The sequence below is a fragment of the Mesoplodon mirus genome, assembly GCF_964341445.2.
Source record: "Mesoplodon mirus genome assembly, chromosome: 6".
Lineage (NCBI taxonomy): Eukaryota > Metazoa > Chordata > Mammalia > Artiodactyla > Ziphiidae > Mesoplodon > Mesoplodon mirus.
The window spans coordinates 87,538,816-87,555,264 of NC_138982.1; the positions used below are offsets into that span (position 1 = coordinate 87,538,816).

Genomic DNA, 16,449 nt, shown 5'->3' on the forward strand with positions numbered 1-16,449 from the left:
ATTGCTTTCTGGGCCTGTTGCACAGCTCTTATCCTGGGACTTGCTGTTATCACACTTAAAAAAATATTTTTATTTATTTATTTTATTTTTGGCTGCATTAGGTCTTAGTTGTGGCGCACAGATCTTCGTTGCGGCACATGGGATCTATCATTGTGGTGTGTGGACTTTTCTCGAGTTGTGGTGCGCAGGCTCCAGAGCACGTGGGCTCTGTAGTTGTGGCACATGGGTTCTCTAGTTGTGGCTCGCGTGCTCAGTAGTTGCGGCACGTGGGCTTAGTTGCCCTGCAGCATGTGGGATCTTAGTTCCCCTACCAGGGATTGAACCTGCGTCCCCTGCATTGGAAGGCGGATTGCTAACCACTGGACCACCAGGGAAGTCCCTGTTATCACACTTTTGGTTTGGATCCACTGAGTTCTAGATTCCATTTCTTCCTCTTTTTTGGTTTTTTCCCTCAATTTTCTGAAAGAAGTCATCAGAAGGGGTATATAGAAGGTAAACTTTGAGTTTTTGAAAATCTGAAAATATTTTCATTTTTCTCTTATACTTGATTGATGATTTGGCTAGAAATAGAATTCTAGGTCCTTAGTCCCTTTTCCTGAGAAATTAAAGGCATTGTTCCATTGATTTTTAGTATCCAGTGTTGCAGTCGAGATGTCTGATTTCATATCAAAATTTTATTTCTTTGTATTTTTGACCTACTCTTTCTCTGTGGAAGCTTTTAGGATCCCTTTATTTTTATTCTGAAATTGCACAGGGTGTATCTAAATGTGGGTTTTTTCCTCATTATACTGTGAGGCACCCGTGGGACCTTTCCGTCAGAAGACGTGACTTTCTGCAGTTTGGGGAAATTATATGTTGACCTTCTGGATTATTTTCTCATGTATTTGGTCTTATATCTTCCTTCTTTTTTTTTTTTTTTTTTGCGGTACGCGGGCCTCTCACTGTTGTGGCCTCTCCCGTTGCGGAGCACAGGCTCCGGACGCACAGGCTCAGCGGCCATGGCTCACGGGCCCAGCCACTCCGCGGCATATGGGATCTTCCCGGACCGGGGCACAAACCCGCGTCCCCTTCATTGGCAGGCGGACTCTCAACCACTGCGCCACCAGGGAAGCCCCCTTCTTATATTTTGGAAGTATTTTTCACTTTATATTCAAGCCTGACTTTTACATTTTTGTATTTCACCAACCATATTTTTAATTTCCAAGCAAGGACCCTTTCTTATTTTCTGATTGTCCTTTCTTCCATTGCTGCTCATTATGAATGCAATATCTTCCAGAAACTCTTGCGAGGAAACCAGTTAAAATTTTGTTACATTTTCCTCTGTACCTGAATTTTCTTTCTTCTCTTCTTAGTCTGTTCTGTTTATCTATCCTGGCTTTTCTTCTTTGTGCTGCTGGCTTTCCTCAGTGTCTGGTCATCCTTTATTGTCCATTCATATTTAAGAATAAATGACTAGGTTGAATAGTATAGGTAGCTGGCAAAAGTTTTCTCTATGTTGTAGGTAAGGCTAGGTCTGTTTTCCCAATGTGTTTTGCCCTAAGTAGTTGCTTTGCGCATATGGGCATGAGGTGTTAACTGCAGGCCTCCTGTAGCATATGGAAGCAGGATCCAGCTGTTCAATTGGGTCTACCACATTTGCTCTTCCCAACCCTGTTTTTTTTGTTGTTGTTGTTTTCAAGGATGGGTGTCGGAAGTGGGGAGCAACAGGTTGACTGACATAACTGTATAAAAGACAGGCTTTCAAGTAATTCCCCAGTTTAGCCCTACTTTTCTCTTTCTCTGTACCTGTCAGCTTTGAGCCTGCAGCCTTTTCAGTACTGCCCAAAAGAAACTGGTTTACCTGTAGCTTCCTTTTAATTAATAGACATATTCTGGACTGTAGCTTCTGCACAATTTCATTCTTTCACACACTTCCCATCCACTCTCAGTCTTCCAGAAATGTGTTGAAATATCTAGTTTGCTACTGCTTCTCCCCAGACCATTATCTTTACTGGTGTGAGTTTATTTGTGTTTATATTTCCTTACTGTCAGTTAAAGAAGGCGAGATAAATGTATGCTCAGTCTGTAGTCTTGAAATAGAAGCATCTATTTCCCCAATTCACTCCCATATTGGTCATTCTGCCTAAATCACTCTAGCTAAGGGCTCCTGTGGCCAATGTGTTGTTAACTCCACTGTACACTTTCTGTCCTTATGTTTCTAGGTCTTACAGTAATATTACACACAGTTAACCACTGCCTCTTTGTTTCCTTGAAACCACATTCTTGTAATATTTCTTTATCTTTCTGGCTGCTCCATTTCAGTCTGCTTTGCTAGCTTCTCCTCCTTTATCTGACTCTAAATGTTGAGTTCTTCGTGTCTTGTTACTGGTTTCTTCTCTCACTCTATTCTTTCTCTCTAAATAATCTCACCCGTTCTTGTGGCTTCTGTAAGATGTTACGGAAAAACCCGAATGAACTTTTTGGCCAACCCAGTATATGCCAGTGACCTCCAGTTTCGGATCTTAGCCTAGATAGTCTCTTGAGTTTCTGACCCATGTTTCATCTGCTTGGATGGATATATAGGCACCTTAAACTTAGCATGTTCAAAACAATTCTTAATAATCCTCCTCCCACCAAATCTGTTCTCCTTGTCTTCTCCATCTCAGTAAATGGCATCACCATCCATTCACTTGTGCATGCCATCTTGCTCTGTGCGTTTCCCTCACTCCCTACTTTCAGTTCATCACTCTCAGTTCTATTGCCAAAGTATTTCTCAAATGTATCTACTTCTCTCCATCTTTATAGCAAACATACCTTAGTCAAAGCTACCATCATCTTTCTTCTTGTCTACTACAGTTGCTTATTGGTCTCCCTACTTCTATTCCTGGACCTTCCAATTATCGACAGCATTTAAGAAATGCAAATTATGTAAATTGAGTCATTCCCAAACCTCCAGGTTTCATTGCTCTTGGATTAAATTATAAAATTTCTAACATGGCTTTAAAAAGCTCTGCAAAAAATGGCCCTGCATGCCTCTCTGGTCTCATATACTCCCAGTTCTGCCTTGTTGCTATGCTACAGCCAGACTGGCCTCCTTTCTTTGCTGTTTCCTATTTTGGGGCCTTCACATATGTTGTTCTCTCTGACTGTAATGTTCTTTGCTCTACTTTCTGTCACATATGTAATCATTTAAAAACTTTACTTCTTCAGAGATGCTTCCCCTGCCCGCCCTCAGTTTACATTATGTATCTGTACTCCCCCCAGGATTCCCAGGTATGAGTTAATACATGTGTTAAAATGTGAACTGGGTAGATGGTTTTTCACAAGGATGCATGTAAGGAATATAAAAGACTCTGTACTTGATTGTTAGCGCTGGTATTGCTGGTACGTTCCCTGCTAAAATAAGTGAGGCATTCAGAAACCAAATCCTTCTATTGAAATATTTCTCTCACTACTAAGGAGGGCTAATGAGATGATTATAGTGCCAACTGTGGTTAAGTGGTACATGTTTCTTATGCTTTAATTTTATCTACAGTATTGAGGAGGGCTGTTCAAACTCGTCCTGCCCCACGAATTCCTCCAACCGTGGAAATAATTGAGAAGGAACAAAATTGGGAAAAGAAGACCATACCTGCTGGCACAGACATTCAGAATTCAAGTGAAGAGAGTCATCTCTTTACTCAGAGGTGGAGGGCCTCTCACATGGGAGAAGATTTGCAGAACAAAACCCAGGCTCCTTTTGTTAACCCCTCACAGCCCCTCTGCAATTCCCGTTCAAGCACTCAGCAATCAAGAAACCCCGCACTCTCAGAAGTACCCCCAGTATTGGGAGATGGGCAACAGCTTAGAACAGATGAGACATTAATACAAAGAAAGGACATCATGGCACGAATTGCTGAGTTGACACTGCAGAATTCAGCTATCAAGGCACATCTGAATAATATTATTGGGCCAGGGGGAGAGCAAGGGGATGGACTTCGGGAGTTTAACAAACAGGAGACGAGTCATGCCAGCGACATGACCTCTGTGAGTACCAGTGAAGGATTGCCTACAGACATATTGGTATTTCAGTATATTGCTGGAGCATCCAGAAATGACCCTGGATATCTTTGAAGCTGGTACTAGATGGCTTATGCTGTGTCAAGTCCTCATCACAAAATAAGTAGAGGTTATTTATCAGTTTATGTCACACATGCATTAAAAGAGTACAACATAAAATTTAAAACGAGGAAATGAATGAGGAAAATAGGACAAAAGTAAAACAGGTAGGAAACCTAAAACTAAGCTAGGAATGAAGTTTTAAATATAATATATAGAATAAATATGTCTTGAAAGTTTACCACATAGCTGTGTTTTAATTGAAATCATTTTTACTCTTAAAGGGCTCATAAAAGAGAATTATGTGTAGTTGGCCCTCAGCTCGTGAGTAGTTAATTTTTTAGGACACAGAATGCATTTTCCCTTAGAAATGATGTTTTAAAGAATATTAAAGTCAGACTTTAATGTACATACTAATGATCTGGGAATCTTGCTAAAATGCAGACTCTGATTGAGTAGGTCTGAGGTAGAACCTGTGCGTTTCTAATAAGTTCCCAGGTGATGTTGGTCCAAGGATTACACTTCGAGGAGCAAAAGTCTGCATGTTGTAGTGCTGGAATTTTGTAAGTTACGTAACTGAGGGCTGACCTGGCAACGTGAACCTTCATTTCCTTGTTTGCGGGGAGCAAAGGGATTCTAAGTTCCAGTTGTGGAGTGTTTATAACACACGCCCTCATGCAGATCCCAGTGACAGGAGAGTCTTCCTTTTACCCTGTCATGAGCCAATGTGGCGCCTCTCAGAGTTCTGATGGGAGGCGGGGCCGTGGGAAGGAGCTGGCCAGCTTCATGGATTAGGGGTTCCAGAGTGATCGCTTCCATAAGGGCTTTACCAACTGTGGATTGAGGGCTTCCATGAGGAAGGTAAGGAGAGGGTGGGGGTAAGGGCCACCTCTGTCAGCACTGGCTCATGGGCAATAAGGGCAGTACGGGTATCGAGTGACAGAAATAGCAGTCAGAAGGGACGGGCAGAAGAAGCCGGGACGGAGATTAGGAGTGGGCAGCAGTGATTGTTACGGTTGTACGTAAGTACAAGCTGCCTCAGTTTTAGTCAACAGAGACATTTCTGTGTATGCAGAGCTTTGAAGATTATTTGAAACAGGCAACTCTCGGTTAAAAAAAGCCCACAGAATTAAAAATGGAGCTTGCCCCCTTTTCCAATTAGTATAACAGTTAGGCTAGAGAGGACAATCTAGTACTATTGCCCTCACCACCCTTTTCATTATAATCAGAATTACAAAATGATTTTTAATTCATGCTGTTTTGCTTATCTCTTTTTTAACTAACGGGCATAAGCTACAAATTAGTGACTTCTAGTAGGAATTGTTTTTCCCCAAAGGGACATACTTACTAAATGAAATACTTAAGAGTGACATTCCTTTCAGGAATTTTCAAATCAAACTTACATTATATTCCTTGGGTGGCTCCTTTTTACTCTACCTCTCATATTCCTTTCCAGTCACTAGCCTTCTGGAATCAGGTATATTAGGCCAAAAGTGGCCTGGGTAGGGTGACACATGGTCAGAAGGAGTGATAAGATTCCTAGAAATCTTTGCCAAATAGCTCATAGTGCATATCTGAAGATTATAATTATAGAAGCATCTACTTCAACTATAGCAGGTCCTCTTTTGTATATTGTGATTCAAACTCCAGACCTGTCTTTAATAGGGATGTTAGAAGTCAATCACTCGGAGTAGTGTCTTTGCTCGTGTGATCTTTGTGCAGCTCAACAAACGCTAAGAGATGCAGGAAGGCTTTGCTTTGTCCCACGGACACTGTCCATGGACAGAGGGGGACTAGAGGGCTTATGTGGCACTGATATTAGAAGGATTAGTATCCCTTTACTTTAGCCTTTATTTTTCAATTAAGAGATTTGTAAATTCTATTACTGTTTGCCCAGTATTCAAGTTCACATGTAGCAAAGGCTATGAATACTAATTTGCTGGCTCTTAGTGGAAGAGTTCGTTTTTACAAAAGGTCAAAATTGTTTGTATTATTTTTAATATGGAGTCTGTGTCCTTTTTTTTTTTTTTTTTTAAGACTTTTCCAGTAGTACAACCTCTAACACCAAGTAGCATGGAGGAGCGGATTGCAGAATTGAATCGACAGAGTGTGGAGGCTCGTGGAAAACTCTTGCAATTCATAGAGCAGCAGAAACTTGTTGGTTTGAATCCTTCCTCTCCACCAGTATCACCTATTCGGTCACCTCTCGGAGCATGGACTGGTTAGTCACAAATTCATGATTTAAAAGCTTAGACACATGAAAATTTTCATTTTCTTGATTTTGCAAGTATATATTTAGCTAAAAGAAATCTCAGAGCGCATATATTTCAGTGTCTTCAATTTTATATAGAAAGAAACAGACCTAAGTGACAGAAATGGGACTAGAAGGCTGGTCTCCTCTCTAGCTTCTAGAAAGCTATCCCATGGTGCCTGCAGTTAATCTTTGGTGTCTGAATTCCTAAGTTGCCCTACATGTAAATGGGATCTATTTCTGTATATGATTCGTTCATGGCGTATGCTGCAACTATTTATAAACATAAGCATCAAAATAATTTAGAATTTCATCAGCAACAAATTACAAGTTATATTCTGTTAAAACCATTAAAACATTTTCACTTGTAAGTTAAACTTCCTATTTAATTGTTACTTTTAGGAATGTGGAAAGCTACAGGGGATTCTAAACAATAGAAAGTAACTGAAAATTTAGTTGTCATAGTGATCACATTCAAAAAGGTACTGATAAAGGAAGTAGACCTCAAGTTGCTCTTTAGCCAAAAATTGAATTATTAAGACCCTCAAGGGGTAGAGCTGCATGAAGGTTCTAGAGAGACTAATTTGGGCCTGGTGTAAGAGAAGGTTCTAATTGTCAGGAATAGACAAAGCTCTGTATCAGTAAGTGGTGTGCCCCCTGAGGTGTTCAAGCATTGTTGTTTTAGAGAGATTCCTATGTCCTGTGGCTGGTTGAAGTAGGTTACCTATGAAGGATCTACCAATAGGACTTTTTCTCTCAGAAGTTATTTCCCTTTTGAATTACAGACCCAGAAAACAGAGTGATTTGAGGCACTTCCTGGTGGTCCAGTGGTTAAGACTCCACATTCCCAATGCCGGGGGCCCGGGTTCGATCTCTGGTCAGGGAACTAGATTCTGCACACATGCTGCAACTAGAGATCGCGAGTGCCGCAACTAAGACCTGGTGCAGCTAAATAAATAAATAAATAAATATTTTTAAAAAAGAAAACAGGAAAACAGAGTGATTTGGAAGTTACTGGAAAGTGATGGATAACGCATTTCCCTAAGGTCCTTCCTCTTTGTTTATCTAGGCTCCTTCACATTACAGCTTTATCTACCGTCTTCATAGTCAGAAAGTCTAGAGGCAACTTCTGACTAGAATAAATAAGTGAAATCACTCAATATATGTGAATACCAACGATGTGCCACCATGTTCTGGGCACTGGGGATACTGCATCGAACAGGACAAGCCCCTGCCCAGCTTGACTACTCTGGGATTCAAGTTGGGGAGCAGGCAATACAAATAAGCAAATAAATACATGAGACAATGTCAGTTAGTGCTAAGTGCAATGAAGAAAAAATAAAGCAGATCACTCGTAAGAATAATTTTGTGATAAAATGAGACATCTGTTTCAGTAGTTCTTTGAGGTTAATACTTCCATTTCTGTTGGCTCATTTAGTTTTCAGCATACCCTCAGAGTAGACAAAACTGATACAACTATTTGATAAATAAGTAAACTGAGGCACAAAGAGGCTGAGTGATTTGTCTGAAATTCTAAAGCAAACTGGTAGATTTGCAACCGTGTTCTTTCCATTCCAGTGCTTGTTTGTCTAAGGTATTCTTTTCTTAAGTAAAATTATTGGTTTCACAGGAACCTCTGTGGTCTATAATGATAAAGCTAAAAATAAATCATATGTCATGCAGAGAACCTCTTTTGTTTTCTAGGGTAACCAAGGAATATGTTATAAAATTGAATAGAGCTTCATTACCCCTTAAAGTCCAGAAATCACTGGTTTTAAGCAGTGATTCTTAGGAGCACTGCCTGAGCCTTTCATGAGTACATACTTAGTAAATATTTGTTGACTGATTATCTACTTCTGGAATATTGAAAATGTACATAATTATACTTGCCTTTGGCCATATGAGCTCTTCAGCCAACTTTCCCCTCCAAATTTAATGTCTTCAGTAACAGTAATAATGTAATAGATTTAGAAGATTTAAAGTTTTACTGCATAACTCCAGAAATTTTCTTTCTTTTTCATTTTTTTTTTTTTTTTTTTTTTTTTGGAAAGCTTTAGATAAGTTGCTCTCACCAAGATCCCTATTCTTTAGGGCTAGCTCTTAATTTCTGTTTTTCACTTGCAGATCTGACATGATACCACTTGTCTGAAGATTCTGGCTCTCTAGGAACTGGCATGCTCCTGAATTGACACTAAGAACTAAAGTTTCTTGTCCCACAGTTCGTTTTTTAAAAAATCCTTGAAGTGTATTTGTGGTCCATGATGATAAAAATATAGAAAGAACCCTCAAATTTATAATGTATGATTTGCAGTAAAACAGAAATCAAGTTAAATTTTAATTTTCATTTTATTGAAAGGTAATAAACTAATGTTTATTTTTATATTATAGAAGGAGGAAAGAGGACGATCGAGGTATCTATTCCAGTAGCAGAAGCCCCAGAAAGCTCAAAATGCACTATTGTCTCTCCTACCAGTGGGCTAAATTCAACAAGGTAGGGTTAAGATCAAGAACGTGGTTTGTGTTTTATTCTTTTTGTGAAAAAAGGTAGTGCATAATGTCTGACTTAGTTTCAGACAGATTCACTCATGTAGAGAAAATCAAGTAATTGGGGAGGAGAATTTTGGGGGAAAAAAGAAGAAGAAAAGTATTGGATTGGCTATTGACGACAAAAATAGGATAATAGCACATATGTAGAGTGTTTTATGGGTTACAAAATTAGGAGGTAATATATGACAGGGTAAATTGACCAATAGTATTTTTCTCCTTTACAGTAAGTGAAACCAAAGCTCATAGAGCTAATCGGGCAATTTGCCTCGATGGGTTATGTAGTTGGTAAATGGTGACACCAAGGATGTACCTGGCTCTCTGTGTCCACTCTACATGCTAGTACTGCACTGCTCCACGTCTCATTACTCTTCCACGACCTTGACCTTCTTCCCCATACCTGCACATCCATTCTTCCTCTTTTAATGTTAAAAACTTATCTGTATGGTCCTCTAATGGTCTCTGTACATTCCATTCAGTCTTTCTGTAAACCTAAACATACTCTAAAAAAGAGAATCTATTAATTAAAAAAACAAGACTTAGGTTGGTGAAAATATGTTGCAAATAATTTACCTCATTTGGACTTAAGTCAGCCATTCCTTTCAAGCTCTTCTCAGTATTGAGAATTGTGTCTTATATAATTTTTAAAGGTGAATAGTAATAGATTACACTCTCACCCTCTTTTATTTCTCATAAATAGATCTCCAGGGTCTACTAGTAATTCTTGTTCTCCATTAAATGCCACCTCAGGAAGTGGGCACTTGACACCTCTTAATCCAAGTGCAAAGGTATGTGATAAAATGTAATTGTGAACTGTGTCTAGAGGTTGGGAGGGCAAAGGTGGGAGGTGGCTGATTTAGTAGTTTCCAGCTTAATTATTATTCCTGTTTTCTTAAAGATAACATAAAATTCTCAGAAGAAAAGAAATACTAATTCACCTTCATTAGAAAAAAACAAATAAGCATACACTTCTTTTGTTTTCTAGGGTAACTAAGGAATAAGGTAAAATTCAATAAGATTTCAACAAAGATCGGACATTATTGTTTCAGGCAGAGCATTCCAAATAGTGTGGCAAGACACGCAGGGATGCCTTGAATGGGTCATGGGCTTACTGAGATACTGGTTTCCTCAGTCTTTGCTGTGGCTGTGTAGGGCTTGGGATAACCAGAGCCCTGGGGCCAGTCACTTTCCTTGTCTCTCTGCCCCAGTGTGCTGTATCTGAGTGTGCCACAGAGAGGTTATGTGCCACACATAGAGAGGTTATGGCACAAAGGGTAAATAAATGTCTTACGTATTTTTTATGTGTTCTGATTTGCTATAGGGATGTACAGAAACTAAGCATCTTACAGTATATCCAAAATTTTTGCAAAAGGCGTTTTTCTGTGCTGGTAATACAGCAAAATATAGTTCCTTTGACTGATTAGTCATAGCAAATTGTGAGGGTATCTTTAAAATCTTAAACATTACATTTGCAAACGTGAGCTAACAACTGTTTGATGGGGTGGAGGGGGGAATCTTCCTTGCTATTCTTATTACTAGCTTCAGTAATTAGACCAAATAGTGAACGCCTCAATAAACATTGAGTATTTATAGTCCAAATTAATCGGTAGGCTCAGAATATTCCAGTTGCCCAGCACTGGAAGATTTGTCCTTTGTTGTTTCTTATATTCTTAAAAGCTTTAACGTAAACTATTTTATATAATTTGCCCTTAATTTCTGGAATTTAGTAACAGATTTAATTTACCAAGGTCAAATAACTTTTTTGTTATTTTAAAAAGTTGTACATTGATTTGTATAAAATACTAGATTGATTCTTTTTTAAAAAATTAGGCCTGCCAAATCAGTAAGGGGATCTGTTGACCAGGGAATATTTGGGAGTGTCTCTGATAGAGAATACATATTTCTAGTAGCAATAATTTTTAGTACCATTCAGTGGTGTAAGATAACTTTGGTTCTATGTACTTGGTATAAATAATTGTAAATCTTGAGTGGTTTCATGCTCCTGATTACTTTCTAAAGCCTTTCTGCATCTTTGTTCAACAGATTGAGAAACAGAATGAAGAAGGCTGGTTTGCTCTTGCTACCCACGTGTCCTAAGTGAGGTCGAGTTGTAGAGTTTGTTCTCAGTAATATATTCTTGAGCTTCCACTCCCCTTTCCCTGCTCCCACTTTTAAGTTTTTATGTTCTTCTTTCAGATACAACTTACAAAGATCTCGTGACTTAGTACTAATGGAACAAAGAAATAAAGCAATTATTTTAATTTTTAACCTTTTCAAATAGATTTCCAACAAACAAACAACCTGTAACCTCTTGTGAATAAAATTTTGACTAGAGGGAAATAAAAGTTTTATATTCTAATAAATTCAGGGATTTTTTTGAGTAATATATTTTTTCTTTATCATCTTTATTCAGATTTTTTTTGGTCCAGTGTATCTCAAGTGTTGATCTATTTTATATTTATTTTATTTTTTTCTGAAGAACTAAGCTGCTTTTCCATATAACTTACAATAAAATGCCTCGGTGTGACTAAAGTCTGGCTTTCAGAAAAATTTACACCCCCTTTTGAGAGAAGTCACTGTAGTCCATCACTTTTTCCATCAAGTGAATATATAGTTTTAAAAAGTAAGTGTGGGAGTATTTGTTTGTATTTGCTTAAGCAGGTAAGGGTGGTTATATATATTATAAAATTCTTACATAGTCTTTACATGTGAAAATGTTATCAGTAATGGTAATGTATATCAAAAAGATAATGATTGAGCTTAAATATCTGAATGCAGTAACATTGATTTATTGGTTTATTTAATGTTTGAAACAGAATTGAGTACAAAACGTTGCTATCAATTTTCCCAGCCTTGAATCTACAATGCATTCAGGGTAGATTTTTCTTCAAGGCACCTGTTTGATCTCACATATTGGTTTCTGTTTTAAACTTGGTTTTTGAATGGTCTCTGCTCCTTGGCTCTATGATAGGAATTCTCAGCCTAAGTGAGGTGGGAGTGGCGAGGGGGAAGCACACTGAAACTCCTTGGGGAACTTTCTCAGATAACACCTTCCCTCCTCCTGCAGTTGTAAGTCACTGTTGTAGGAAGTGTGCTATGCAGCTTTCATTTGGGCCTCTTCATTGTTGTAGGGGCAAAATAATTATTATCTTTCGGTATCACTGATTTTATTTATGTGAAGTCATCTGTATGCATGTGCATTATTGCAGATTCTTCCATCTGTATTGCACTTTTTAAACCTTGGTATTTAATAAATACTATCCCTGTATGGCATATAAAACCATTTTAGTGTTATTCCTTCTCTTATTGAAATGTCAAGTTATCTGCTTGGTTTGTGAATGCATTCTTTTGACATGTATTTTCTTTAATATTCTCCAACTGGTTGGCTCTTTATTGTTTTCCTCTATATTCCTTTCAACCTCTAAGATGCCTTGGCGTGGCATTTTAAAAAGCTGCTCATGGTGATTTAATGTGCAGCCAGAGTTGAGAACCAATGCAAAAACTTTTACCACTAGCTCACTGGCAACCTTTGGGACTGATATTGAAGTATTCATCCTGTTAATGTTTGTTTTTGCTGATAAAATACAAAGGTAGATTGTAAAAACTCCAAGAATAATAGATACAGAGAAAGGAGCCTTTCTTTCTTAGGCCTTCTGGAGTAGTGCTTCTCAACTTCAGCTGTTATTAGAGTCATCTGGGGACCTTCTAAAATTCCCAGTGCCCAATTCTCACTCCAGACCAATTAAATTAGAAACTCTGGGGATGGGACACAAACATTAGTATTTTAAAAACCTCCTGAGATGATTCCAGTGAACAGCCAAGCTTGGGAAAATAAAAACATTTATTATCCCCAAGTCATAAATTAGTGCATAATTGTGTTTAATTAAGTTAAACTACCTTTATTAGCTTCTCTTTATCAGCTTTCAGAGCCAGCTGCATCAGTGGGTCTCAAAGCGTGAACACCAGCCAGCAGCATCAGTATCACCTGGGGTACTTGTTAGATGTGAAAATTCTTGGGCCCTACCCCAGACCTATTGATCAGAAACTCTAGTGTCTTTTTTAATAAGCCTTTCATGTGATTCGGTGCATGCTCAAATTTGGGAACCATGGATCTATAGCACTGCAGACAGGTGAACTCTGCTGTATTTGACTGTGATGTACTACATTTGTATTTACTTTTTAACGGTCCAAACTCAGATTACTTGTGTTTCTTGGTTTTAGACGCAAGTTTTTTGCTAACATATGTCTTGTCCGATATGTCCCAGAAAGCTGCTGTTCAGTTGCTAATAAACTTTAATAAAATTTATAGTTCTCCAAATTGCAGCTTGTGAGAGAAACTAGACTGATAGCTAAATCCATAGTTATGATAGAATCACTCCTACACTGTCCTACACTGTATAGCAAAATCATTTGGATTAGCAGAATTTAATAATGGTTTACTATGTGCTAAGTGCCAGGCACTGTTCTAGCCACATGACTTCGTGACACCTTCATGAAGTAAGTACTGTTATCCTTATTTTGCAGATGAGGAAATTAGGTCCGAGGAGGTAAGCACTCTCTCAAGGTCACATAACCAGGGAGTGGTGGCACTAGAATGAGAACATAGGCAGTCTTTCTCCAAAGCCTATGCTGCACTGCCCTCTTATGGTGTGCACAATATGGAAGCACCATAATGGTAATAGCTGTCCTTTATTGAGCCGTTCCTGTGGCAGGCGCCGTGCTAAGCCGCAGTAGCCCGTTATTGCATTTAAATCTCACAGTCAACCTATGAGTTAGATGTGTTTAAATGCCACCCACCCCCCTTACAGATGAGGAAATTGAGCTCTAGAGGTCGAATAAGCTACCCAACATCAGAGTGCTTATAAGAAGTAAAGCCAGGACTTGAAGCTCTTTTTAAAAACAATTATTGGACTTCTACTAACTTAAAAGAAATAACTAATATAGCATAGTGGCTACGGGTGCAAGTGTTGCCAACAAAGCTTGGATTCATATGTCATCTGTGTTCCTTGGGCTGTGTCTCTTGGGCAGCTTAATCTCATTTTTCCCATTTGAAAGTCAGAGATAATACCTTTCTTACAGGGTTGTGAGAATTAAGTGAGGTAAATAGGTGTAAATATGCTAAGAACAGCACCGGACTCACAAGCATTCAGTAATGACTGCCGACTTTTTGGTGTAGAAATAAATATACTATTCCCTCTGTACTTCTGGATTTTTAAAGACATTCTGTAGTGAATTTGTGTTTTTCTCAAATTAATAACTGGATCCACTGCTTTAACTTTAAAGATGTTTGGAGGTTGAAATAAAACAGGTTGAGCATATTATTTGAAAATAACTAACATACTGTTTAAAAGTAAGTTTATCCTATGTTTTCTGACTTTTTGACACCCTGGATATACTATTTAATAATTAACAGCAGCGATAATGGTCTTGTTTTTTAATCCATGAGAATACTTGACTAAAGAGAACATTTCAATATTACCAATAAATGCATGGTACAAAGTTTTTGGAAAATCATTGTGTAACATTACAGAAACCAATAAACACAAAATATAATACAGCCATTTTTTTCTTACCAACTTTATTGAGAAATAATTTATATACAACAAAATATATCCATATATCCATTTAAAGAGAACAATTCATGGACTTTGGCAGTTGTATATACAGACAAAACTATCACCACAATTAAGACCATTTCTATCATCTCCAGAAGATTCCTCCTGTCTCTTTGCAGTGCATTTCTCCCTTTACTCCAGCTCTAGGGAACCACTGATCTGCTTTTGGTCATCATAGATTTGTTTGCATTTTATATAAATGAAATCACACACACTGTAATATTTTGTGCCTGTCTACTTTCACTCATCCCAACTGAGATTCATCCATGTTGTGTGTATCAGTTTCTTCCTTTTTACTTCTGAGTAGTATTCTGTTGTACAGATATTTATCCATTCACCTGTCAGTGACCATTTAGGTGGTTTCCAGTTTTTTGCTATTGTGAATATGGCTGCTATGAACATTCACACATAAGGCTTTGTATGGATGGAAATTTTTATTCTCTTGGGAAAATACCTTGGACATGGAATCGCTTGGTAAATGTTTAACTTTTAAAGAAACTGCCAAACATTTTTCCAAAGTGGTTGTGCTACTTTACATTTTCAACAGCATTATATGAGAGTTCCATTTGCTCCACATTCTTCCACATTTGGTGCTGGCAATTTTAAAACTCTTACCCATCCCAGTAGATATGGAATGTGTGCATTGTGGTGTGCATCTCCCTGGGGCCTAATGTTATGCATCTTTCCATGTGTTTATTGACTGCTCATACATCTGATGTGGTGAGGTATTCAAAGTCCTAGGTGGTTAGTTTTTTTGTTGTTGAATTTTAAGAGTTCTTTACATATTCCGGATACAAAATTCTTTGTCATATTATTGCGAGGCTGTAGCCATTTAAAAACAATGTTTTGTAAACAGTAACATTAGTTAGGTACTTTAAAATAATTAATAATGATTGCTGGCTGTGCCACAGAGCATTTGGAGAGCAAACTGCTAAACTGAAAAAATCTGTCAAGCTAGGCCTGTATTTTGTGCACCTAGAGTCCTGTGACCAAAGAGCCCACAACATAAAATACTTACTCTTAAAGTCAACAGAGATAACATAGCGTAAAATAAATAAATAAAACAAAAATCGCCCCGCGACGTATCTTTGCTGGTGACGGTGTGTGATCAGGGCACCTTTGAGCCATTTTGTATTATTGGGCATATCTTCGAAAGTCATCAATGTATCATCCTTAGGATAATAATAATATAAACTAGACATAAAAATTAAATGCGGATAATAAGCTGGCAGAATGCCGGGCTTTCTGTTTGGCCTTGATCCTGAGTCATGGGCCACGAAATAGCCGGGCCAGAGGGCAAGCGAGATCAAGGGTACCGCTGCAACCGCCTTGTCATTTCCCAGAAAGCGGCCTTAGGGCGGCGCATGCGCCTCTCGGCCCGCCCGTCTCCGCCCACCCGGGAGGCGGGGTGGCGTTGCCGTGGTAACCGCAGTAAACGGAGACCTGGGGCAGACGCTGTGACTGGGAACGCGCGGCAGATGTCGGTGCCTTAGGTAAGTTTTGACCCCAGCAGCCTGGTAGTTCCCACAACCTCCCCCTCAAATCTGTTGGCGAGTCAGGGATAAATCGACCCCATTTGGACTTCTCTTAGGCTGAACTAGGGTTCTCCGGGCTTTGCTGCGACACTTTCCTTCTCCTTTCTATGGATCAGTTCGACAAACATTTGAAGTGACAGCATTCGCAGGCATGGGGCTACACACTATAGATACAACGTGGACGCTGTTCCTGCCTGCAAGGAGCTCATGATCCAGCTGGGGAGGAAGACAGACGACGGCAGGAGTCCGAGTTGGTCTGGGCTGAGCCAGGAACAGGGAGTCGGTGGGAAAGTGCCTGGGTTCTGGGGTCAACAAGCCACCCAGACCTGTTAAGTGTGACACTTGGCAAGTTGACCTTCTGCACTTTAGATTCCTCATCTAGGTAGGGAAGGTGGTAGTGCTTACTTCATGGGGTTCCTGTTACAAT

The 16,449-nt window shown here is 38.9% G+C and overlaps 1 protein-coding gene across 5 annotated transcripts in view; it reads left to right on the top strand.

The window, feature by feature from the left end:
- Positions 1–12,135, top strand: part of SPICE1 (spindle and centriole associated protein 1) — a 65,276-nt gene extending 53,141 nt beyond the window's left edge. For all 5 annotated transcript variants that reach the window (XM_082625898.1, XM_082625902.1, XM_082625899.1 and 2 more), the window contains exons 14-18: positions 3,515–4,005; positions 6,115–6,298; positions 8,717–8,819; positions 9,573–9,660; positions 10,916–12,135. In XM_082625898.1, coding sequence (XP_082482024.1) covers positions 3,515–4,005; positions 6,115–6,298; positions 8,717–8,819; positions 9,573–9,660; positions 10,916–10,969 — 920 coding nt within the window. In that variant the 3' untranslated portion in view covers positions 10,970–12,135. The remainder of the gene's footprint in view (positions 1–3,514; positions 4,006–6,114; positions 6,299–8,716; positions 8,820–9,572; positions 9,661–10,915) is intronic.
- Positions 12,136–16,449: the final 4,314 nt, after the last annotated feature.